This window comes from Cricetulus griseus, chromosome 6 (assembly GCF_003668045.3).
Source record: "Cricetulus griseus strain 17A/GY chromosome 6, alternate assembly CriGri-PICRH-1.0, whole genome shotgun sequence".
Classification (NCBI taxonomy): Eukaryota; Metazoa; Chordata; class Mammalia; order Rodentia; family Cricetidae; genus Cricetulus; species Cricetulus griseus.
In genome coordinates, this window is record NC_048599.1 from 2,146,329 (window position 1) to 2,172,015 (window position 25,687).

General features: G+C 51.4%; 1 protein-coding gene across 2 annotated transcripts in view; it reads right to left on the minus strand.

Annotated features, from left to right (window-relative positions):
* Cdh4 (cadherin 4) overlaps window positions 1–25,687 on the minus strand; it is a 522,015-nt gene that overhangs the window by 96,820 nt on the left and 399,508 nt on the right. Inside the window, exons 4-5 of one of the 2 annotated variants that reach the window (XM_035446875.1) lie at window positions 19,828–19,833; window positions 15,312–15,482 (exon numbers count right to left, since the gene is read on the minus strand). In XM_035446875.1, the coding sequence (XP_035302766.1) occupies window positions 15,312–15,482; window positions 19,828–19,833 (177 nt within the window). The remainder of the gene's footprint in view (window positions 1–15,311; window positions 15,483–19,827; window positions 19,834–25,687) is intronic. The other variant, XM_035446876.1, reaches the window with a different exon arrangement.

Genomic DNA, 25,687 nt, shown 5'->3' on the forward strand with positions numbered 1-25,687 from the left:
CCTTCTCAGTCATCTTTCCCCTTATGTTTCCATTACTAAGGCTGCACTTGACTAGGAAAGACCTGCCTACACCTACCCTTCCCTCCAAACTAAGGATCTGCCCCACCTCAATATGGGCAGGGGTGAATGGGGGTTTTCATTCCTCAGGTGGCAGACAGAAAAGATGGGGACTTCTGGACCCAATGAATTGAACTCCAAGAGCCTTAGGTCACAATATTTGGGGTACCCAGATGTCCTGCTACCAGAGGATAACAGTAAACCCTCAGCTCCAATTCTCCCCAACATCTCACCATTTTAAGACCCACCCATGGCATCAGCTGGCCAAGGTATGGGGACGCTATGGCAACAGAAGTCAGCCCGGGATCCCTGAATCCACTTTGTGCCCAGCATTGCTTGCCTTCTCCCACAGGCCTCCACCTTACAGACTACTCATTCCCACAGGCTGATCCACAGTGCTGCCGTGGGACTGTCAAGCAGGTGGGGGCTCCAGGCTGTTAACTGGAAGATCAGGGAATGAGCGAGATGTTTGCAAAATCACCGACTGCATCAGTTTCTTAGCAACCGCTATTAGAGGGCTCCTTGGTAGTTAAAAAAAGATCTGCTCTCTTGAAAATGGAGCTGTGGATGGTGGAGCCAGCTCTCCTCCATGCCTCTGCTCTGTGCAATGGAGGAAACACCCAGGAAAACAGCAAAATGGTCCTAACCCCTCTCCTGAGAACCAAGGGGCCAGACGCCACCAAGTCACTGCTGCTGTTCACGATGAGGAGACTGGGCTTGCCACACAGCAGCCCTTACTGGACTGAGGTTCCTCCCTGTGTCCCCACGATTCTTCACAATGAGTGTGAAATAACTTTCCTTCCCTTTTATCTTGGTGCACACTGTATGTCATGTGGGGCTGCATAGCTGTCCTGTCGGGACAAGAAACTACCTTCGTGTGGGCTATTTCTGCAGGCGTCAACTCTGCCCTGTCTGTGTATTGTGTACTTTGTCTCCTAACTAGAAATCTGGATTTGTCCCTCCCGGGATCTGAGGGACACACAAGGCCTTCAGGATGGCAACCCAGCACCATGTGGGCGCTCTGGTGCCTGCCCCTCACTGCAGTGTGCCACAGTGTGACCGTGGTGGATACATTGGTGCCTGTCCCTCACTGTAATGTATCACAGTTTGACAGTGGTGTCTACATGGTCCCAGGACTGTTCCTTTTATTATTTAGCTGGAATAGAAGGGATTTTGAGACTATTGCCCAACAGAAAAAAAGGGGTTGCTGGTATTGAATGTCTCCTGTAGACATGCCCTATCCTGTCTTGTGGGCTGGGGCCTGAGGGGAAGAGCTCTGTTTACCATCTGCTACCCCTACCTCAGTTCTCCGTTTCTTCATCTGTATGAGGCAGCTGGAGACACCTGCCTCCTGACTTATCTGGACAAAACCAGGTTATACATGGGGATGACTCTGCAGAGTCAGGCCCCACAGGTACTCACCATAGGGGCTAATCTCCATTCCACCTTTCATGATGCATCTTAGGTGACCTGGATAGCAGGCTAGTTTCTACATGGGTTTCCACATGGGCTGTAGCTTCCTAGTCTGAATGAAGACCCAGCCTGACATTTTCCATCCTATGAGAAACACTTCCCTTGGAGAACATGGGCCTCTTTTGGTGAGGTTAGTCATGGTGTGGCCATGCCCATGGCAGATAATACTGGGAGCAAACAGCACAAAATACCCATCTCCATCTAGCCTTGCTGTCCACACCCCATCGCTAACTCTGCCATGTCTATAATGCCTCCAGGAGGGGGCAGAAGGTAGACTCTTGTCTCATGAGGCCTTTGTCTTCTGGGGAGTGGGTGGGTGAGTTTCAGCTCTGAGTATTCTAAGCCACAATGCTTTTGGGATGGGAAATTTTCTTACAATGGACTTCCATGTTTTGACAGCTTAATGGGCTAGCAATTGGGTTGGAAACTAGAAATAAAGTTGGCTTGCCCTGGGTGCATAGCAATGCGCTCTGGCTTCTAACACAGCCCCTGGAATTCCCAGTCTGGTCGTCCCACCTGGGACCCGAGGCGTCTGCCATCTGCTCTGTACACACAGCTTTGGAACCCTGCTTTTGAATTGAATGGATTCCACCCTCAAGAGGAGGGATTCAGAGGAAAAAAGATATTGATGGAAATCCCCCAGCCGCAGCTTCCTTAACATGTAATCAAGTTACTGTTCATATTTCCAAATAAAGTTGAGCAGCTGAACTAGAAGATCTCACCTGGGAGTGGGACGTAAATTTAAACACTGCCTGCCTCTTAGTATTAGGGATTTTTAGACTTTCAAATAACCAAGCTCAGGGAAATTGGTTTGGACAGGTGCTCTGGCTATGTCTCTCTCTGTGGCACCGTTAATTGCCAGCTTGGATGGTTGTGCCAATCATGCCAAGTTCCTATCCAGTGGTTCATGATTTGCACACATTTAAGAGAAGGTCAGAGCTGTCTGAGCCACCCAGAGGGGCTCTGGACAGCAGTTCATGGACACATGGCAGCACCACACCTCGGGAGAGGACAGCTCACTCACTGGTGGGCAACTAGCCTTGAGAAACTACCTGTGGGCAGGTGGGGTGGGGTGGGGTATACAAGCAGGAGTGTGGCTAATGACACGAAAGAAGGTTGTTTGGCCGTCCAGAGCCATCAAGTCAGACCACAACAGTGATGGTGGCTATGGATACATCTCATTTCTGCCAACTGCCCACTGCCCAGAGCCAGGCCCTTGACACAGAATTAGGAGGAAATGTCTCTGAGCAGGTGTCACCTGTGAATGTTCTACAAAGGATGACAATGACAATGACAGGGAGAAGTGTCCCTTGCTCCCACAAAGGTCACCTGATGGACTGTGGTGGTTGCAAAGCAGAGTCCCAGTGGTGAGGAAAGCTGAATTGTTTGGGGTCTTCCTCCAGCCACAGACTTTAATCCTAGCCTGCCCTGGGGTGGTGTCTCTGCTGCTCTGTGCAGCCCTCTGTGTGAGCAATGAAAGTTCTTTGGTTTGACTTTGGTGTCTCCAAGTCCAGTTCTGTCCCTGGAGCTGTGTGACCTGGAGTGAGAACCCTGGGCTCTCTGAGCTGCTGTCTCCCTGAGAACAACATGGCCAGTGAGTACTGCCTTTTGCCAGGCTGCAGCTGGGCTTAACCAGGAAGGGAGGGTTTCATGCCCATAGCAAAGCACACTGTGTGGATATTGGCCGTTAGGAGCACCCCGACTTACAAGAGATGAGGGAGGTTAAGCATCCTTGAAACAGGCAGGGACCAGATGGAGCTATGTGCTGACTAACAGGATTTTGAGGGGACAGAGATTTCTCCCTGGAGATGGTGGGCAGCAGCAGAGGGACACCAACTGTCTAGGTCTGAACCGGCTTATGAATGTTACCTTACTCGGCAGAAGGGTTCACAACTGTGGCCAGTTAAGGACCTCAATGTGAGGAGGCTACTCTGGGTCACCAAGGGGGTTCCAGAAGCCATCACAGGCTCCTTCTGTAAGGAGAAAGAGATTTAGGTGGAGGAACAATCCTCAAGGTGATGGTGTGGAAAGTGCTTGGGTGACGCTGAGCTATGGGCCTGGGGAGGGAGGCCGGGGCTGAGAGGGAGGCTGCAGGTGTTTCTGAGAACTGGGGAAAATAGGAAAATGGCAGCCTCTTGAATCCTCCTGAGGGATCTGGTCCGCCAGAGCCTTCGCTCTGACCCATCAGCCTGACTGAAGACTTCTGAGAGAACTTCAGAGAGTAAGTGTGAGCAGGAAGCATGGACAGAGTGAAGGGAAGCAACGAAGGAGGCTGGCTGCAGAACCTGTGAGCCTTAAAGGGCCCTGTCTACTCTGCACACTGCCAAGGGCGATCCAGGCTCGCTGTGGCTGGAGGAGGACAAGACTCAATGCTCACCCCCACTCCAGGCTCAGGCTCTATGTCCCCAGTGCAGCAAATGCTCGCATGAGTGAATCAGTTACTTGTTTCATTTCGGTGATACAATACCCAGCTAAAGGGAAGAGGAGTTTACTTTGACTCATGTTTTTTTGGGGGGGTGGGTGGGTGGGGGGAACTTCAGTCCTTCACAGCAGGGAAGACAGGGTAGGACAGCCCCAACCACAGTAGAGGGTTAGAACACGGAGAGAATGGCTCCAGAGGTGGCACCACGCCCCAAGCAACCCACCAGAGCCAGCAGGCTCCGCCTCCTAAAGGCTCCACAGTCCCAAATAGTGCCACAAGCCAGTGAACAAGTGCTGCAATCGTGAGTCTGTGGAAGACTCTTTGGATTCCAACCATAACGGGGTATGTGTGACCCACAGAGGGCCACTCAGCTAACTAGAGACACTGGGTGGGTTTCCAGGTTAAAGCTGTACCTGAAGAATGTTCTGGGGACTGGGGGTGTGGCTCCCTTGACAGTGTGCCTGGCTAGCTTGTATGACGCCCTGGGATTCATCCCCAGCGGAGCATAAACTGGGTATGGTGGCACACACCTGTAAACCTAGTGCACTCTGGAGGCAGAGGCAGGAGATCAGGAGTTAAAGGCCATCCTTGCTCCATGGTGAGGTGGAAGCCAGCCTGGGCTGTATGACACCCTGTGTCAGAAACAGCACATGTTTCCCTAAGTGTCACCCTTTGAGAAGCCCGGTCCATGTTTCAGCAGACAGAGGTGCTAGAGGGCGTATGATGTGAGCCCGAAGAGAGACTTTGGCACCCGAATCCACATTGGAAGGAGAGAACTGGCTTTGTAAGGTCCTCCTGTGACCTCCCCATGCATACTGCAGTACCCCTGTGGTGGATGTGTGCACCTATACAGCACTAGGAAAGTTTAAAACAGGGAAGCCTTCAGGGAATGGAGACCAGAGGATATGGATGACTTGCTGCTTTCCGCTGCATTCACAGCTGTCCATGGAGTTAAGAATCACCATCTAGGGGCTGGGTAGGCTACTCAGCTGGAGACATTGTTACCATGCCAATAGGAGGACCAAAGTTCAACACCAAGAACCCTTGTAAACATCTGGGTGTGACAGCAGATGCCCATAACCCCAGTGCTATCTATGTGTGTGTCAGGGGCAGGGTGGAGACAGGAGCATCCCTGGGCCTCACTGGCTAGCCATCCTAGCCAGACTGGTGAGCTCCTGGTTCATTGGGAGACCCTGCCTCAAAACATACAGTAAGGAGTGAATGGAGGGTGTGCCTGGCTTCATTCAACCTGTAGCCTCCACCCACACATGCTCACATGTGCACACACATGAACACACACACACACACACACACACACACACACACACACACACACACACACACACATAAAACCACTGTCTATCCCATGAAATGAATATAGCGTCCTTTTCCTTTCTAGAGCACGCGCACACACACGCATGCACGCACGCACGCACGCACGCACGCACGCACGCACGCACACACACACACGCCAGCCAGCTGTAGGCACCTCCTCACCAACTCATCCAATTTCCAGCTGTTTAAATATAAGTTCCTGATAGATGGAACAGGATAGTGTATTTAAGCTATTCAAATATTATCTGATTATTTAGAAACATTTATAGTGGCTAATTGTAAGTAACAGTTGATCAGAAATGTAACAGCTATAAAATTAATCCCTAATAACCACAGCTCTGACAAGTGGCTGATATTTATTTAACATATATTAAAAGCTTTTTAAATTTGCATTAAGAGAGCTCGGAGCTTAGTGAGATCCCTGGGGACATTGACTGCGATAAAGTAGCTATCACCCCTGGCCCTCTGCTGCAGAATGAGGCCAGGTCAGTCGAGGCTAATTTTTATTGACTACAGCTTTGAAAAGAAGCATTGAGCAAGTTAATGAGAAAGAGAGGGAGAGAAGCAGGGAGAGATACAGAGCGGGCGGCATTGTGGACTCGCTGGTCTCTCTGCCGGTGTGTGTGACTGCTAGAGAAGACCACTGCCCTCCTCTTCCGAAGGAGGAGGAAGTAGTTTATCCACAGCCCTTGGCACCTGGAATACTCAGAGCCTCTGTCCAAAACGCTAATGCTCATGAGTACCAGCCTTCCAGTGAGGGGCCTGGGCAGGGTGGCATTTGTCCTGTGGCCTCCATGCCGAGCTCCACGCCAGCATCTTCCTCCCAAGGAATCCATACACACTGGTCTGTGGGCGCTCACATGGCTGTGGAATTGTGTGGAAGTAGCTGACAAAGGAGCAGGTAGGTTTGCACAAGCCAAAGATCCAAGCATGGCCAAATGAGCAGCTGCTGTCTGTGGTGAGAAGTGTTGAGAACCCGTGGGGAGAGACTGAGGCACAGGAGCAGTGTGGTGCTTAATCTTCATGGTCACCCTGGATTTGGAATCACTCAGGAGACACACCCCTGGGAGTGTCTGTGAGGGGATTTTCAGAGAGGATGATTGGCACCATCCCATCGGCTGGGGTTAGAAGCGAGGGAAGCACCAGCCTGCTATGCTCTCTCGGCCCCAACTGTGGATGCAAAGCTACCAGTGCTTCAAGCTCCTGCTACCATGACTTCCCTGATGGGGGATGTCCTTCTGTATATTATGTTTACCTTATTGGCTGATGATTAAAACACTGATTGGCCAATAGCCAGGCAGGAAGCAAAAGCGGGGTGACCAGAGGAGGAGAATTCTGGGGAGAGAAGGCAAAGAAGGGACACCATGTAGAGACCGGGAAGATAGGACTCACCAGGCGTTCTCTGGTAAGATAAAGTCACGTAGAAATATAGATTAGTAGTTATGGGTTAATAATTAAGACAGAGCTAGCCAATAAGAAGCCCTAGCCATCGGCCAACAGCTTTATAATTAACATAGTGTCCCTGTGTTTATTTGGGGCAAAGCGACTGTGGGACCAGGCGGGACAGAATCTTGCACCTACTACGTTCCCCACCACGTACCCTCAAAACTGTGAGCCAGAAGGAACTCTTCTGCTCTCCAGCTGCTTACTGTCAGCTATTTGGCCACAACAAGAGATGACACTGTCACATACCAAGCCGTGTAGGATGAATGCGCAGCAGGAGCAGAGCCCATCCCCCGCCCTCCACAACTGCTCCTCGTTTCAGCCATGATGAGATGGCCCAACATGTACAGCCCTACAGCTGGACTGCTGCCTCAGAGTAAGGCTGCTCGACCTCAGATCCGTAGGGTGAGATGCTTGGTAACCTACACCCTGGGCCAGGTTTGTGATGGCTCCTCATAGCCACACACTTGACTCTGTTTGGATGCTGGGCATGCCTGTGGGGGTGGGATTTTATGGATCACAGCATTTGAATGTGGGAAGACCCACATTAACCCTGGGTGGCATCTCTGGTGATGGCCAGGATAAAAGGACATGGAAGATGGAAACTTTGCTGTTGGCCGGCTTGGCCTCCAATCTCGGTAGCAAGGCTGGCCATCTACCCTGCCTCTGCAGCATTCCCCTGCTGACACATGAACCTATGTGGCCCAGCCTCCTCTGTCATCAGCCTGTAAAGAACAGCCTATACCCTCGGTCCCCCACAGGACTTGCTGGGCTCCTTCTTGGCCACCTAGAGGCAGAGTGGCTGATACCTGTCACATCTAGTTGAGGGTATCTTTTCAAGTCACAGTCTGTCATCAGTGGCCTCTTGTCTACTCAAAATGTGAAGGATGTCATGATGCCTCTGAAGCAGGCTTTGGAGTAAAGACTTCTCGTTACAGTGATGTCCTGTGATGTCCCCCAGGCCCTCCCAGAGCTTGAGACCCGAAACTCCTTGATAGAGATATAAGTCTCAGTACCCCGACTGTCTCAGGACAGCCACTAAGATATGAGGTCATCTAGAACTTAGTCATTATCACATCCGTAGAGACCCACCTGTAGGGAGGGATCTCTATGAACCCGTGGTGCTGACCACTCCCATTTGGGTGTGGCCGAAGGTGTGTGAGGGGTGTGTGGGATAAAGAATGGAGGAGAGGGGCACTCGTCCTCTCACTGGGCTCTGGTCTGGTCTCACAGAGCTGCTGAGACTAACCTGTGTCATCCCTCATGTAAGTGATTTCCCCTTAATAAATTAACCATCTATGTCCATGGTTAATGTGTATGGTTATTTTCCTCTACACCTACCATTCTCCTTCCCTTGTCTGAGTGACCCATCCACAGTAGCACGAACCCAATTGCTCAGCATCCTGACCACATCTGGACTCCACCCTAGAGCTGGTCCAGAGCTGTGAGGCTCTTAAGCTGCTGCCTTACCTAAACACACCCACTTGAGCCAGCAGCTCAGTAATGGCTTTAAATCGCTGACAGTAAATTGATGATGGAAATCTAAAATATTAATGTATTCTAATTGAATATTCTACAATAAATTACCTGAGCACTTGCAGCCATTTGATTTTACTGTCATTTCATAAGGAGCTTTCTGCTGTATCAATATAACCACTAAGGCAGCCAGGAGAGGGAACATTTTCTGCTCAGACAAGGGACAGTGCATACAAAAGCCCACTCCATCCTTTCACATGGCTGATTAAATCACGGCTGAGGTGGGGGACCCTGTGGCTTCAGCCAGGACAGCAGAACCTGGACACTGTGAAAATTACAGGGATGTGTGTGGGGGTGTCCGGCCTTGTCTGCTGGGGTGCTCTTGCAGAATTACTTTCCCCTCCTCACCATGAGGTTAGGAAGGGACTCCTACCTGTGTCAGGGGACATCGTGTGAAAGGGGACACATTGTGCGAATGTCAGTTTCCCCAGGGAGTGTGCTTCCTTCAGGACTGAGCTGAGTCCCTGGGGATTGCAATTTCAGCCATTCTTGCAGTGGGTCCCTCCTGCTGAGTGACAGTTACAGCATGTGTTCAGCTCTACAAGAGAAAACTCAGCAGAAGCAGATTCCTGGCATATTCCTTCTCAGAGGTCCAGGCTGCAGGTTCTGCCTGGGGGAAGAGACGTATCATACATTCCCATCTGGACAGACAGATGTGTGGTTTCATGTTCCACCCTTGCCTGACTTCCTCTAGAGCAGTGGTTCTCAACCTTGCTAACGCTGCCACCCTTTACCACAGTTCCTCATGTTGTGGTGACCCCCAACCATAAAATTATTTTCGTTGCTACTTCTTAACTGTAATTTTGTGAGTGTTATGGATGGTAATGTAGATATCTGATATGCAGGCTATCCTATATGTGACTCCTGCAGGTTGCAACCCATAGGTTGAGAACCATTGCTCCAGAGACTCCTGCAACGGGGAGGGCTGTAGCAAGCCTTTGGTGCAGGATGGGAGAGGCCACATGAACACACTCCTCCCCAGGGCTGCTTTCTCCCTCCAAAGGTCTCCAATAGTTTCTATTTCTAAGGGACACTCTCAAGTGAATTTTCCTAGTTTATCATCTGCAGGAGTGTTAGCATGTTAGTTATATTTCTCCTTGTGACCAGATGCCTGACAGAAGCAACATAGAGAAGGATTTATTTTGGCTCGTGGTGTGAGAGGTACAGTCCGTCGTGGCATGGATGGCGTGGTGACAGGAACACAGGATGCTTGTGCACCTCCCAGCAGACTAAGGGTCAAGAGAAGGCGAATGTCAGCGCCATATCTTTTTCTCTTTTTTTATTCAGGTCAGTATCCCAGCCTGTGGGTGGTTCTGCCCTCCTCAGCTGAACCTCTCTGCAAACACCCTCACAGACAACCTCATAGGGCCCTGAGTGTTTTTAAGTCTAATTAAGTTGACAGTGGAGGTTAACTGGCAGGAGCCCATCCCGTATCAACTTGACACACAAACACATGACTTTAAGCCACAACAGCTAGTGAGACAGCATGATTTGACCAGGATCCAGAGAGCTCCTCAGATGACCACCATCACGTTCTCCATCTTTACCTGACACTCTACCTTATGACCATGGCCTGATCACAGAGGTGGGCGGGCCTGGCATCCTATAACTAACCATCTGGTCACCCCGTAAGTCCTCAGTGACATCTGCCCTGTCTGCAGTGGTGGGTCTGAGGGGGTCCCATCCCTTTAGGAACTTAAGCTCTGCTGGGTCCTGAGAGGTGGGGCATCTCAGGGGACAGGGAGTGGCCAGCAGGGTGGTAGCCACTCAGTGGGAACATCCCACCCCCACCTCAGGCTAAATGAAGAGCTGGCTTGTTGGTAACCAAGGAAATACATGAGAGGCCACTTGACACCCCGTATGGCTGGAGTTGGATGAGCCAAAACTTTAGTGACTTTGGCAATGAGTTTCCCGAGGACATGAAATTGAAAGGGGCCTGAGAGAGAACAGACGGAAAGAAGAGGCTGTAGGTAGACTGACACACTCAGGATGGCTGACTTCCTGCTTCTGCTTGTTCAAGACAAAGACTTGGTGGGCTTTTTCCTGCTGGAGGGAACTATTCAGTGGGCTTTCAAACCTCCTATGGTGGGCTCCTGTGACGAGAGCCAATGAGTTTTCCTTTCTTTGTCTAGATGAGCCAGTCCTCTGCTGTAGGTAAACAGCCAGTACTGGATGTAAAAGGGAACTCACCCTAAACTCGTAAAAGTTTGTCTCTGCTAGACAAACTCACACACCATCTTTGGGTCTCGTTCCATTTTGGGGAGTCTCTTCGTGTGCTTTGCTCATGCTTGTATTAGTGCACTCCCTCCCTCCCTCCCTCCCTCCCTCCCTCCCTCCCTCCTTCCCTCCCTCCCTCCCTCCATCCTTCCCTCCTCTCTCTGGCCCCTACCATGCTGTTTTGGCCTTAAAAATCTATCTATCTATCTATCTATCTATCTATCTATCTATCTATCTATCTATCTATCTATCTATCTATCTATCTTTCTCTAATCTATCTATATCTAATCTATCATCTATCTATCTATCTATCATCTATCTATCTCTAATCTATCTATCTATATCTAATCTAATCCATCTATCTATCTATCTATCTATCTATCCATCTATCTATCCATCTCTGTTTGCACAGGTGAGTTTATGTGTGCCATGTGCATGCAGGAGCCTGCAGAGGCAGGAAGAGGGCATCAGATCCCACTGGGCTGGAGCTGTGGGTGATTGTGAGATCCTCCATGTGGATGCTGGGGACAGACTCTGGGCCCTCTGCAAGAGCAGCTGGTGTCCATCACTGAGCTGTCTTTCCAGTTCCCCTCCTGCCTTTTTATTCTTTAAATTGGCACATCTGCGGATGCACGCACACATGTATGTCCACACATGTGGACATTATACATATGAAAAAGGAGAAGAAAATGCTCAGCTTCCATCTGGTTAAGCGACCTGTGGCTGTCATCATTGGATCAGGTGGCCTCTGTGAACTTGCATCACTGTTGCCTGTGACCTAGAGTCTGACACTGCCTTCGTCACCTTCTGCTGGGCACCGACTCTTCACAGAGTGGCTTTTGTGGCCGCTTCCTCTAGTCTCCTCTGCAGCTATTTTTAGGGCCTACTTTCTAGCAGGGGCCCCCCAGACTGTTTCGCATGGTTTCTTGTCTCCTCAAATATCAATTTCCAGAATTAAACTACTTGTCCCCAAGAACACCACTTCCCTCCTCCTGTCCCCAGTCAATTCCTGCTGCAGTAGTGGACAACCTCTCCCGTTAACAAATTCTGAATTTTTATTAGACTCAGCTGTGGAATAGAACTCTTTCTACAAGCCCTGTTTTATCCTCCCCTGGATCTTGCCAGCAGTCAAACTTCATGAGCACATTAGAGCAGCGAGCAGCTTTCCAGACCTGTGCTGACATCCTGTTAGGCGCCGTCAGCACCGCCAGAGACACGGAACCCAATTGGGAGGGACAAGAAGAAAGCTGATGGCTGCTGCTTTTGGATCAGCACGGAAGGGAGAATTCTCTGCTCTTCCCCTTGAATCTCCAAAAGGGGAAAGGGATGCCTCATACTGTCCAGGCCAGCCCTGGGATTCTGGGCTATGGACCACGCCCTGTCCCACAGTTCCTCTGGGAACCTTCCAGGTTGGCTCAGGGGCTGTCAGTTGTTGCCTCTGCTGTGCTAGTCACCCCCCCATTGCTGTAATGAATACCTGATAACTGACCCATAAAGATGCAAGGCTTACTTCAGCTCCTGGTCTCTGTCGTGACCAATGGATTCTGTGACTTTGGGCCTTGGTGACACAAAGTGTGGGTTGTTGGAGAGTGCTTACTTGAAGGCCACCTCTTGAATACCTCTCCCTGCCCTCTGTCTCCTAAAGAGCCCACTACCTCTCAGCAGAGCCAGACATGGAACCCAGCCACACACACACACACACACACACACTTCTCAACACACTCTGTTCTAAGCCACACATCCCCCATCTAAGGATAGAAGGTGGCTGGGACATATGGGTGATGTCTCTAAGGCCACTGACACCCTTCATGTACCTTAAACAGAGACTGTGGGCTAGCTCCACAGGGTGGGACCAGTGAGATCACGCCACACTTTGCCGTATGCCTGCACGGCTCAGCAGCCCAGTCGATGGGAGTTACACTCCACCATGGCCCCACAGGCTTTGCTGCTGACCTGTGTGGCTCGGCCCATGCTCCCCCATGGACTGGTGTGACTCAGCTCATACTGTGCACCTGCATGGCCCTGGCTCCTAGCTCCATTGTCTCACCAGGCTTTCCTGGTCACACAAGTGATCTGTCCCCTATGTGGTAAGAGTGAGCACTTGCAAAATGACACCATTCCTTCCAAGGAAGACGTCTGCAATTAACTGGGGTTTGGGAAGAACATTCTGCCTCTTCTTCCACCCACGTTTTCATTTAACATATTTTATCAGAATGAAATGCCTTAATGAGCACGGAACTAGCTAATCCCAGCTGAAGCTCTGAGTGTGCCAGCGCTGCTGTCCGCCCTGCAAGCTGCATTCATGCTCTTATGTGGGCTTCTGGAGCACTGCCCTGGAACACTGATAGGAAACTTGTGGGCTTCCTGCAGATAAAACACCACACAGTGGACCAGAGTCACGGTCTGCACCCTATTAGAGTCAGGAACAGAAAATGAGGGCACAATGCAATGTGGGTGTGTAAATGGAGTGACTTGCACACAGATACATGTAGTGGGCTGGTGTGCACACGTGTGTGTACAAGGTGGCTTTGTGTGTGCATGTGTAGATGTTTGAAATGGGCTGGTGTGGGTGGGTCACACATGTATGTATAAAGTGGGCTTGTGTGTGTGTGTTTACATATATATGTATATGTGTTTGAATTAGGCTTCTTATTGCATGTGTGTGTATATATGAAGTGGTTTGCTATGTGTTCACGTGTGTGTATGCAGGCATTTATGGGATGGGCTACTGTATATGTACATAGGTATATGAGGCAGGCTGCTGTGTACACAGCTGAACCAGGGTTTCTTTGTTCTCCTCACAGGTTAGGAACTCAGCTTGCAAGCCTCACAAGCCAGCACTGCCTAGCTGGCAGCTTCTGCTGCCTGTCGCTGTCTCCAGACACACTTCCCTGTGTCTATGCTACCAGGAGAGGAAAATGCCCTGGTCATGCAGCCATCCCCATAGGAAAGCCATGCACACACAGCACCTTCAGACATGCTGTGAGCTCAACTCTAACTGCCATGCCTTGAGAAGAAAGGTCTCCAGCTGTTAATGGACCAGTGCCTCGGCTGCTTAGAGAAAGAGGCCATTCCCTTAACTCCAACCCTGCCTGTCCATCCCTGATCACTGACACACCTGTGCAGATCTCAAGCAAGTGTCTTTTCCTCTAGGCTCAGCAGAGGACAGCTGACCCCTCACCCCTGGGGTGGTATATAGGTAGCCCTTTCTGGGGCATGGCTCTGCCCACAGGGGCATCCTGTTTTCTTGTTACATTTCCCCTGTCTGTCTATAGATAGGAGTGGAAGACAAAGACCAGGAATTTGGGAATACTGCAGTGCTCCTGAGCCTTCCACACTTCCTGTTCCTGAACACACCTTCTGGGTGTGAGCAGACCAGAGTCCTCAGCTCACCTCTGTGGCTCGCTCACTCACTCACTACCCAGGAGAGTGACATAATGCATACCTTCCTGGAGGCTGGGGGTGACTGACTGGGAGTTGTCGGTCGAGGTTCTGCTTGCTACTTAATTTCAAGAATTTGGTTTGATGGGCTCACAGCCACATCTCCTGTTCATCTGCTGCCTGGAGCCTGCTCCGTTCACACCTGTGTCCCAGAGAGCCTTTGAGATTTGTAGACTGGCCCATCTCAGAGAAGCAAGCCAGCTCTGAAAACTAGACTATTCTGGCAGAAGGCCCCTCCTTCTGCCCATTTGCATTTTCTTTTTGCACCTGATGACGCCCAGGAGGGTCTGCAGGGCCTGGGCGCATTTCTAAGACACACTGTTGTTCCATGGCCTAGGCTCACACGGAGGCTCCAGGGTGAATGCGTTTGGACTGTTTTCTCTGTGTTGCCAGCCACCACGTTCATAGCCACCTTCCGTGTGACACACGGTACAGTGTTGCAGACATGGCTGGATGGAAACTCTTCTCAGAACAAATTGATTTATATTAAACATGAAAGACTCGCAGCAAACCCTTCAGTAAAAGACAACAGGGTGGTCCCCAGATGCAGCCACCATCTGGGGAGGGCTGAGGCTTAGAATGGGGACCACAGCGCCACCTTCAGCATCTTCTTAGGAGCCATGGTGGACAGTGGGGCGGCCAACAGCCAGGAGCTGAGGTTCCAAAATGGGGTTTCCCTCCTCAACAGCCCCCTCCAGGCTCTGACTCACAGGCAGTTGCAGGAAGCCTCACACCCCCTGTGGTGAGAGTGTGCACAGAGGCAGGGGACAATGCCACCAAGTTTCCCTGGGTGTGTGCTGCATGCACCAATGCCAGGATTTCTACTATAAATCCCTGACACTCTTGTATAGACCAGGAACCTCCCTGAGTCAGACAGCGATGACCAAGAGATGGGGGACTCGCATGGTGTCTGCACACTAAACACACAACTCTGATCTACATGGAAAGGAACAAACAACAGAGCAGGCCTGAGAACTGGCACCTCTTTCTGCGTACTCCAGTCTCCTGTGACTCTTGCAATGCCCCCAAACCCGCAATTTCATAGGGCTTTCCCATGATTGTGCCCTGCATTTCACCGTATGACCGTCGCCACAGCTGTGTAAGTGCCCCACGGGGAAAGCACAGTCAGATCACAGACAGGTGTCAGAGGACACAACCTGAACCACACTGGCTTCCACAGACAGGACAGGAAGCTGCAAATAATCCCCAAGAGGAGCCGCTGCCACCTGACAGGCCTGTTGGCCTGGAGGAAGAGCATCCTCGCAAAGAGGCTTTGGCTCCACATTTTGCCACATTTTCTTTACTGGATAGTGCCTCCTATACCCCAGAACCTGTCCTGGTTCTGGGGTGTCCAGAGTAGTCTTAAGAACAGCCGAGACACACTCACCCTGACGAGCTGCTGGGGGAAGGGCCCTCGGGAGTTCTCAGGCACGTTGATGGGTGGGATGACCCAGTCACGCTTCTGCCTCCTCAGCCCGCTGGAGCTCTGATGTTGGGGCCACGGCAGCAGTGTGTCCTTCGGGGACTGAGAGGGGTCCAGGGCCACTGCCTTTCCTTTCTGAGGAGGAAGAGTGAGAGATGTCAGGCTAGGTTCCTGTTAGGAATATCTGTGTTCACCCCTATTGTTATGGAAAAGTGGGGGACACCAGGGAAGGGACAAAGGTCTTGTGTTGTGTTGTGGAATTAGAAGTAGAAACCACCAAAAGGAGTCCATATAGCTCCTTAATGGACTATAGCTAAGGGGTTTCTTTTATTTTCAAATTCTTTTGGTGCTTGGGATGGAACCCACAGCTTTGTGCTAAGCAACAGGATTCAAAAGAATATCACAAAGGGTTGCTAGCCCCTATATAAAGAGCTTTGGTAAACTAATAATTTCTTTCATAATGAGAAAACAACATGCATAGATAGCTCATACCACAATAGGTGCTGGACATCCATTAACATGTGGATATCTTCTATGAATCAAAAATGCGAATTAAAGTGATAATACGCCCTTTCACCTGTCAAACTGACAAGATGAAGCAAAGTCCATCTCCAGCATGGATTCAGACATTTGCCAGTGGTGGGGATGGCTGAGGCTGTAGGTTTTGTGTGACAGACTGAGCACTGAGTGGGTTAAACACTTCCTGTCATGACTTCCACTATGTCATTGGCATAGTGGAGTCCCCTTTTGCTGAGCTCCAGGTATGGGTGAAGTCATGGACACCCTGGGCACATACTCTGTGCATTAGCACCCCCATGGACAGCCAGACGGCCTCAGAGCCACTCTTGTGGACAGACAGACAGCCCGAGTATCCACCCTGTGGATGGACACCTTCACATGTTGTAGTCCCAGCTGATTTGGAACTCTGTTGAACTTACAGCCGTGCTCCTGCCTCAGCCTCGCAAGTGCCAGCTCTCACTTTTGGAGCCCTGAATGCTGTGGAGTGGCATCCCCTCTGCCTGCGTTTGATGGGGTATGCAGGGGGTGGAGGAGATGCACATTCCCACGGAAGAGGGGACGTGGGGCTTGTCTCCCTGCTCCAGGTTGTGTTTTAAACCCGCTGGGAGCTGGAGAGGACAGGGCTTGAGTTTCAGGCTGACCCCCCTCCTGCACCTATACAGTTAGGAGCTGGTTAGAAACATCCATTCTCAGACCCAGGCCTGGGCAGCTCTGGGATGGGCTGGATGTCTCTGTCTATTGAGTCCTTGGGTGAAGGACATTGTTGGTTTTCAGATACATGTGTTCATGGCTGTTAATAAGTTTTCAGGCAATTGCACTGGCCTGCCCTTGGAGTCCTGACAGGATACGTCCTCAGCTGCAGCCACCAAGAGCACCACCTGTGCACATTCACTATGTTCCCCTTAAAAAGGGCCTTGCCCCCTCCCCCCCCGTCTCTCTCTCTCTCTCTCTCTCTCTCTCTCTCTCTCTCTCTCTCTCTCTCTCTCTCTCTCCTGCTGCTTCTGTCCCCAAGCTCTGTCTCTGGCATCTTTCGCTCTCAGGCTGCTTTTAAAAATTACAACAATGGCAAGATTAGGATGGATGACTGGCTGCTGCTGCTTTATGGTTTCAGGAGCCAGGCCACGGGTGGTCGGGCTTCTGGAGGCCTGCGGGGATTCTGCCGAGCTGCATGGAGAGGAGAAGTCAATGGGTCAGAAGCAGGTTTAACTGGGACCACTCCCACAACCTTATGGAAGATGGACTCACTGCTCAGGAGACTCCAACACTGTGGTCATGAATGGGAGGGTGGACTTCCCGAAAAAGGAGCTGGTCCACCAGTGGCCAGGGTCAGCCTTAGGGAGACAGGGCAGGAGAGGGTGAGACATGAGTCCCTGGAGTGGGCGGGACACTCGGCACTTCCACAGGAGCTGTTGCTGGATGAGGAGGTAGCCACAAGCTAGCTGCTGGAAGGAATGGCTGCCATACTTCAGGGCCAACGAGCTGAGGAGACCTCTGTTGAGACTGCTGCCGAAGTCTCTGAAGCTCATCAGAGACCCCTCCTGTGGACTTCGGTGCACGACCACAGGTGGAAACGACTCAGGCACCAACTTGGCCACAGAGCCCATTCGCAGGGATAACCCCACGGGAGACCCCCACTCCACACCCACACGGGGAGACCTCCACTCCACACCCACACGGAGACCCCCGCTCCACCACCCACGGGAGACCTCCACTCCACCACCCACACGGAGACCCCCGCTCCACCGCCCACATGGGAGACCCCCACTCCACACCCACACGGGGAGACTCCCGCTCCACCGCCCACACGGAGACCCCCGCTCCACCGCCCCACACGGACCCCCGCTCCACCGCCCACACGGGAGACCCCCTCCACCGCCCGACGGAGACCCCCGCTCCACCGCCCGCACGGAGACCCCGCTCCACACCCACACGGGGAGACCCCCTCCACCGCCCGCACGGAGACCCCCGCTCCACCGCCCACATGGAGACCCCGCTCCACGCCCCACCCCCCGGCCGCACGGAGACCCCCGCTCCACCGCCCGCACGGAGACCCCCGCTCCACCGCCCACACGGAGACCCCCACACCGCCCGCACGGAGACCCCCGCTCCACCGCCCGCACGGAGACCCCCGCTCCACCGCCCGCACGGAGACCCCCGCTCCACCGCCCGCACGGAGACCTCCACTCGACGACAGCACTGAAGTTGCACCTGTCGTACTTCCTCCTCCTCTTCTTCTTCCTTCTCCTCTTCCTCCTCTTCTTCCTCTTTGTTTTCTTCCTTCTTCCTCTTCCTCTTCCTCCTTCCCTCATTTTAAGAGAGGAACTCACTCTGCACTTCCATCAAGCTTTGGACTTGTGATCTTCATGTGTCTGTCCCGGGAACATCTGGAACCACAGCCCTGTGACCACCGGACCTGCTAAACTGTTCTCATTCAGAGCACGTTTGCTGAGATGGCCAGACTCAAGCAGCTGGACCTCTCCCGGAGGACAGCCTCTGGGAGGGGGAATTCTGCTTGTCCTCAATGCTCCAGTGTGTGGGTGGCAGAGCCCATCAGGCCGCCGCACACAGAGGTGTCTCTTCCATAGTAGCTGCTGCTGCCGAGGCCTCTGATGTAGACTGGAAACTCCAGGAGCCTCTCACACACCCGCTTAAAAACCCGGCTTTATCTTCATTTGCTTAGGAAATGCTTGCACGGCGTTAATTTCCCCAGTGTTGTTTAAATAAATTGCACATATTTGCTTCTGTTTTAAAGCTGTGAGACAAATGTAATAACAAAATCTGGAGAAAGTCAATGCCAGACCTGCGCAGGCTTCTGCCTGGAAGAAGCACCCAGCGCTCTGGAAGAAAACCGTCGAAGGCAATTAGTGGCCAGCCTGGTGGGAAAGGCACGTTCTCCAAGACATATGAACATCCGGGCCTTTTCTGAATGTGAATGCGGAAATCTGCTTGTTCTGGATGATGCTTCCACTCCCCACCACCACCCCGCACATTCTCTCGAACCATGGACACCTGCCGATTCTCTTCTCTCTGTTTCTGCATGAGGGTGACTGGTGATGAGTAAGGGGAGGTGAGCTTTATCGTTGTCACTGAGCATTGCAGAATACATCCACACCTGTGTGACACTCTGCACGTGCATGCCCACCTGGCACACACACACACCTGCAAAACATCCACACCTGTGTGACACTCTGCACATGCATGCCCACCTGGCACACACACACACCTGCAATACATCCACACCTATGTGACACTCTGCATGAGCATGCCCACCTGGCACACACACACACACCTGCAAAACATCTATAGCTGTGTGACACTCTGCACGAGCATGCCCACCTGGCACACACACACACCTGCAAAACATCCACACCTGTGTGACACTCTGCACGAGCATGCCCACCTGGCACACACACACACCTGCAATACATCCACACCTGTGTGACACTCTGCACGTGCATGCCCACCTGGCACACACACACACCTGCAATACATCCACACCTATGTGACACTCTGCATGAGCATGCCCACCTGGCACACACACACACCTGCAATACATCTATAGCTGTGTGACACTCTGCACGTGCATGCCCACCTGGCACACACACCACACACACACACACACACACACACACACACACACACACACCTGCAATATATCCACACCTGTGTGACACTCTGCACGTGTATGTGCACCTGGAACACACACAGACAGGTGTGTGTTCATGTAGACATATGCCTGGACTCCTCTGTAGACTGCTCCTTGCCCAGTTTCTGCATTTCAGTGTCTTGAGTGTCTCTGGACATGCTGTCTAACAGTTTCTTCCTCACTCTCTTGCTCCTTCTCAGCTTGCCACAGCTTTCTTAAAGTAGCAGCTGCTGAACTGAAGTCTTGCTGACACTCAGTATGGCAGCAGTTTGATCATCAAACATACAGCTTCAAGAGGAAAGACTCACCTTGTACCTGTGGCTGAACCTTAGGTAACTGGAAGGTGAGTGGGTGATGGAAGAGGAGAATCTGACCAGAAGCATCCTAGGAGCTTGGGTCTGCTTTCCCCTAGAGCAGTTCTTAAACTTATGGGTGGCGACTCCCACAGGGGTCACACATGAGATATCCTACCTGTCAGATGTTTACATTATGGTTCATAACTATGGCAAAATCATGGTGGTGAAATAGCAATGAAATAATTTTATGGTAGGGAGTCACCTAATACATGAGGAACTGTATTAAAGGGTTACAGCCTCAGGAAGGCTGAGAACCACCGCCCTGGAGTCTTACAGCTAGCCCTGCCTTAGGGGGGTCTGTGAGGAGCTTACTGCAATCGAGACCTTCTCCCTGCTCCTTGATCCCAGGTTCTAAGACGCACTTGCTTAGTGGACCCTTGCTTCCTGGCCTTGGGCTGGTGAAGCAGTGTGTTGTGTAGGAGCCAGGCCAGGACCACATGTCTCCAAGGCACCAGCTATTCAGTCAGGCTCTGATAGTCCTAAATCTGTTTGGTTTCTCTTCCTTCTCCTCCCCTCCTCCCTCCCTCTTCTCTCTTTCCTCGAGCTAGGATCTCACGTAGCCCAGGCTGGCCTTGAACGTGGAAGTGCTGGGATCACAATTACTTCTCCACCGCACTTGTCTTTTCCTTTTTTTTTTAAAAATTTAATCTGAATTCTGGAGAATAACCTCAGGTCTTCACAAATGCAAGCAAAGTGTTTTAATGGTTAAGACACATCTTCTGCCTGGACACAGCCTTTTAAAGACAAATGTCACCCTGAGCTCTCAGGAGCTGGGCAATGGCGGGAGCCTCTGCTGGCATGTGCACCCCTGTTCTGCATATTGTGTGTATGTATGCCTGTGTGCATGTGTGTGTGTGTGTGTATGTGTGTGTGCCTGTGTGTGCTTGCATGTGCATGTGTGTGTGTGTGCTTGCATGTGCATGTGTGTGTGTGCCTGTGTGCATGTATGTGTGTGTGTGCTTGCATGTGTGTGTGTGTGTGTGTGTGTGTGTGTGCTTGCATGTGCATGCGTGTGTGTGTGTGTGCCTCTGTGGTGTGTGCTTGTGTGTGTGTGTGTGTGTGTGTGTGTGTATGTGTGTGCTTGCATGTGCATGCATGTGTGTGTGTGTGTGCTTGCATGTGCATGTGTGTGTGTGTGTGTGTGTGTGCCTGTGTCTGCTTGCATGTGCATGTGTGTGTGTGTGTGCCTGTGCCTGCCTGTGCCTGTGTGCGTGTGTGCGTGCATGTGTGTGTGTGTGTGTGTGCTTGCATATGCATGTGTGTGTGTGTGTGTGTGTGTGTGCCTGTGCGTGCGTGCGTGTGTGCGTGCGTGTGTGTGTGTGTGTGTGCGTGTGCTTGCATGTGCATGCGTGTGTGTGTGCCTGTGTGTGCTTGCATGCATGCATGTGTGTGTGTGTGTGTGTGTGTGTGCCTGTGCGTGCGTGCGTGTGTGCGTGCGTGTGTGTGTGTGTGTGTGCGTGTGCTTGCATGTGCATGCATGTGTGTGTGTGTGTGCTTGCATGTGCATGCGTGTGTGCGTGTGTGTGTGTGTGTGTGTGTGTGTGTGCTTGCATATGCATGCATGTGTGTGTGTGTGTGCCTGTGTGCATGTATGTGTGTGTGTGCTTGCGTGTGTGTGTGTGTGTGTGTGTGTGCTTGCATGTGCATGCATGTGTGTGTGTGTGTGTGTGCTTGCATATGCATGCATGTGTGTGTGTGTGTGTGCCTGTGTGTGCTTGCATGTGCATGCGTGTGTGTGTGTGTGTGTGTGTGTGTGTGTGTGCATGTGCATGTGTGTATGTGTGTGTGTGTGCATGTGTGTGTGTGTGTTGTGTGCGTGTGCGTGTGCGTGTGCGTGTGCGTGTGTGTGTGTGTGTGTGTGTGTGTGTGTGTGTGCGTGCTGGCATGTGCATGTGTGTGTGTGCCTGTGTACGTCTGTGTGTGTGTGTGTGTGTGTGTGTGTGTGTGTGTGTGTGTGTTACCCGGGGTGGGGGTGGGCTGGTCTGGGGATCTGGCAGTCATTCCATATCAATTTGGAGATGAACACACTGGCCTCGGTGGCAGTACAGTGGCCCTGCATCCCTGTCCCTGAGCCCAGGCTCTGTCCCGCCCAGGCCTTACTCTGCTTGAGAGTTGTTGTCTGAGCAAGACCATGAGGGTAATTGACTATGGCTTCTCAGAGAGGTCCCCAGGGCTGCTGTGTATTAGCAAGAAGCTGGGTCAGTTCCCTGCAGGCTCCATTCACAAGTGGCAGATGAATAATTCAATCTGGGGCAGGTTTTAAATAATCACTTTTTTATTTTATTTTATTTTATTTTTTGAGTCAGGGTCTCACTCTGTAGCCTTGGCTGGCCTGGAGCTTGCTACATAGACCAGGCTGGCCTCAAACTCACAGAGATCTGCTTGCTTCTGCCTCCCAAGCACTGGGATTAAAGGTCTGTGCCACCATGCCCTGGTCATCATACTTTTATTTTAAAGATAATCAAGTGTCAAGTTAGAATATAATGCAGAAAAGTGACCTTTTCTCGTTTTGGTTCCCTGCTGCCCAGCCTGCTCATCTTCTGTGAAGAATCAAGCAGGAGCCTGGGTTTTAAAGTCAGTGAAATGCACAACACTCAAGTGAGGCCACACGGGGTAGTGTGAGTGATGGATTTTAGGATCAGAAACACCTGAACTCCTGTCCCAAGGGGTGTATGGATCTGCCCTTATCGTCTTGGTTTGCAGAGGGAGAGATCTGGCTTGCGGTGGGCAGGAGTTGTTTTGCAGTGGGTGGGAACTGGTTTACAAGGAGATGCTGATTTTCTAAATGTCCTTGTGATAGCAGTGCAGAGAGCTGGCAGACCCATTCCAAGCGTCTGGACTTGGCATGGCAGGTCCCCTGTAGCCGGTATGTCTCACATGGAGCTAAGCTCCCAGTGAACTCCTTTAACGGAGGGAGTGTGTGCCACACACAGCACTGTGGAGAGCTGTGCGAATGGCCGCACAGACGAAGGGACTCTGAGAAGACCTAGAAAACAGATGTTCCCAGATGGAGCAATCTTACCCGCCTCCCACAGCTATGGGAGGAATGGGCAGTAGGCATTAGGTATGGATGTGGTCTCCTGGATGCTTGTGCAAGGTCCCTCGAGGGACAGGGGTTCCCATTGCTGCCCAGAGGAGGTGTCATTTTAGATCAGAGGGAATACAAGATTGCACCAAGGCTCTCAGATGCCAGCTCTGCAAGGCTGGGCTGCTGAGTGGTCTGACGGTGAGACAGGTGACCTGTGTGACCTTGATGCCCTCCCAGCTCCCCAGTAACTGGGTCTGGGTGAACACACTGGATGTCTCTCTAACACCTTAAAGTCCTTCCAATTTTGAGAACAGGGCACAGGTCTGAGTCTTTCTGACTCAATAAAAGCGGCTTATAGAAGCTGTCACATCAGCTTCTGAGGGACACACAACAAGGCCCTGGGACACAGCCTCTAAGTGAAGGTGTCACACTGCCAGCCTCACCTTGTGAGGTAATAATCATCGGCTTCTGCCACCCACATGACTCTTGGGGACAGCACAGCCCCGTGAACCCCTAATGCTGACGTGTTGTTTCCATTAGGTTCCAGAAGTCCTAATTTGCATAAACAGATAATAAGAGTTGATTGGGCACAGAATAAAGGGAGTGTGTGGAGGCAAAGACTGAGTGGGGATATTTTTGTGGCCCCATTTTCTTCCTCGAAGTCTTTTGGCCAGGAAATTCCACCAGGAAAGAAACAATAAATAAATATTGGGGATCTGCCTTCTTGCCTAAGTATGCTAGTGTAAGCCCCGCCTCCACCATCCTAGCTTCCCGTCCTGCAATAGTAAAGGCAGAGGAGGAGGAGGAAGTGTGTAGCTCAGGCATGCAACCTCAGCTACTTGCTGGGCTGAGGCAGGAGGACCAGAAGTTCAGTGGCTGCCTGAGTTATTAGTGAAGCCCTGTCACAGATGAAAAAGTGGAAAACAAGGACTTGGCTGTAGCTCCATGGTAGAGTGCTTTCCTAGCATGCACAAGGCCCCGGCTTTCATCCACACTACAAAAGTAATGAAATAAAATATAAGAGAGCAGACAGAGGTGGAGAGAATCTGCAGACAGAGCTGCGATGAGCAAGGGAAGTTGTTGGGGAGACCTGAGATCAAAGAATTTGTTTTTGTGAGGCGACACTGGGGGCTCAGGGTCACAGCCACGGAAAGCGTATCTAAGGGGCCAACGAGATGGCTCAGCTGGTAAAGCACTTACTATATAACCCTAGAGTGCTGGGATGGATTCCCCAGGACCCACGTAAGGATGGAAGGACAGAACCTATTCCACCAAGTTGTCCTGTGACCCCTACAGGCACACAGTGCAAACATGCAAACACCAACACACACACATTCACACGCAAAACAGAAATACTAGGCAAAGTTATAATAGCTGAAAAAAAAATGCTTCAGCTATCTAACCTGGCAATTGTGTGAGGGCAGGGTTTAAACTCTGTCTCCAATTGTTTGCCTTCCTCAGGTGCAGAGCAGCAGAGGCGGGTCCCACAGGAGCTACACGGACTCATCTTACAGCCTCTGTTAAATGGTGGCTGAGGCCCGGGCATAGGCAACTTATAACTCTACCTGTGTGTGGCGGGGGGGGTGGGGGGTGGGGTGGGGTGGGGTAGGGTGGGAGGTGGGGCTAGAGTCATGTGGACTTCCTATGGCCAGAAGGGCGTGGGCTTTCCCTGGGTTCCACTGCCAGACACAGCCACCAGTGTAGGACCTGCTGCTCAGTAGAGTGATGTGGTAACCAGAGGATGTTACATGCATCAGGCTGTGTGTGTGTGTGTGTGTGTGTGTGTGTGTGTGTGTGTATGTGTGTGTGTGTGTGTGTGTGTGTAAGGATGTTACATGCATCAGGCTGTGTGTGTGTGTGTGTGTGTGTGTGTGTGTGTGTAAGGATGTTACATGCATCAGACTGTGTGTGTGTGTGTGTGTGTGTGTGTAAGGATGTTACTTGCATCAGGCTGTCTGTGTGTGTGTGTGTGTGTGTATGTGTGTGTGTAAGGATGTTACATGCATCGGGCTGTGTGTGTGTGTGTGTGTGTGTGTGTAAGGATGTTACATGCATCAGGCTGTGTGTGTGTGTGTGTGTGTAAGGATGTTACATGCATCAGGCTGTGTGTGTGTGTGTGTAAGGATGTTACATGCATCAGGCTCTGTGTGTGTGTGTGTGTGTGTGTGTAAGGATGTTACATGCATCAGGCTGTGTGTGTGTGTGTGTGTGTGTGTGTGTGTGTGTAAGGATGTTACATGCATCAGGCTGTGTGTGTGTGTGTGTGTGTGTATGTGTGTAAGGATGTTACATGCATCAGGCTGTGTGTGTGTGTAAGGATGTTACATACATCAGGCTGTCTGTGTGTGTGTGTGTGTGTGTCTGTGTGTGTGTGTGTGTGTGTAAGGATGTTACATGCATCAGGCTGTGTGTCTATGTGTGTGTGTGTGGGAAGGACTCTAGCCCTGGACCCAGGCAGATGGTGCTCCCAGCAGGGAAGGTTCTGGGATCATCAAAACCCTTTCTACCTCCTTCCCTGGCCTCTCCCAGCATCCAGCAGCCATCAGCTGCTCAGCTAGCATCTCCATCCCTCTTACCCAGCAGCCTTTGCTGCACACAGCTCCCAACACCTACAGCTCTGTATGCGCTGGGCACCCACAGTGTCACCAGATCATAACCCAATAGCCCAGCTCCCTCCAAAACACAGGTAAATATGGAGCCATGCCGGCCCACACAAATAATTTGTGTCTTAAAGCCTAGCATCCTCAGGTTGTTAACTGGGTCAAAACCAAGCACCATTTCTGCATCATGA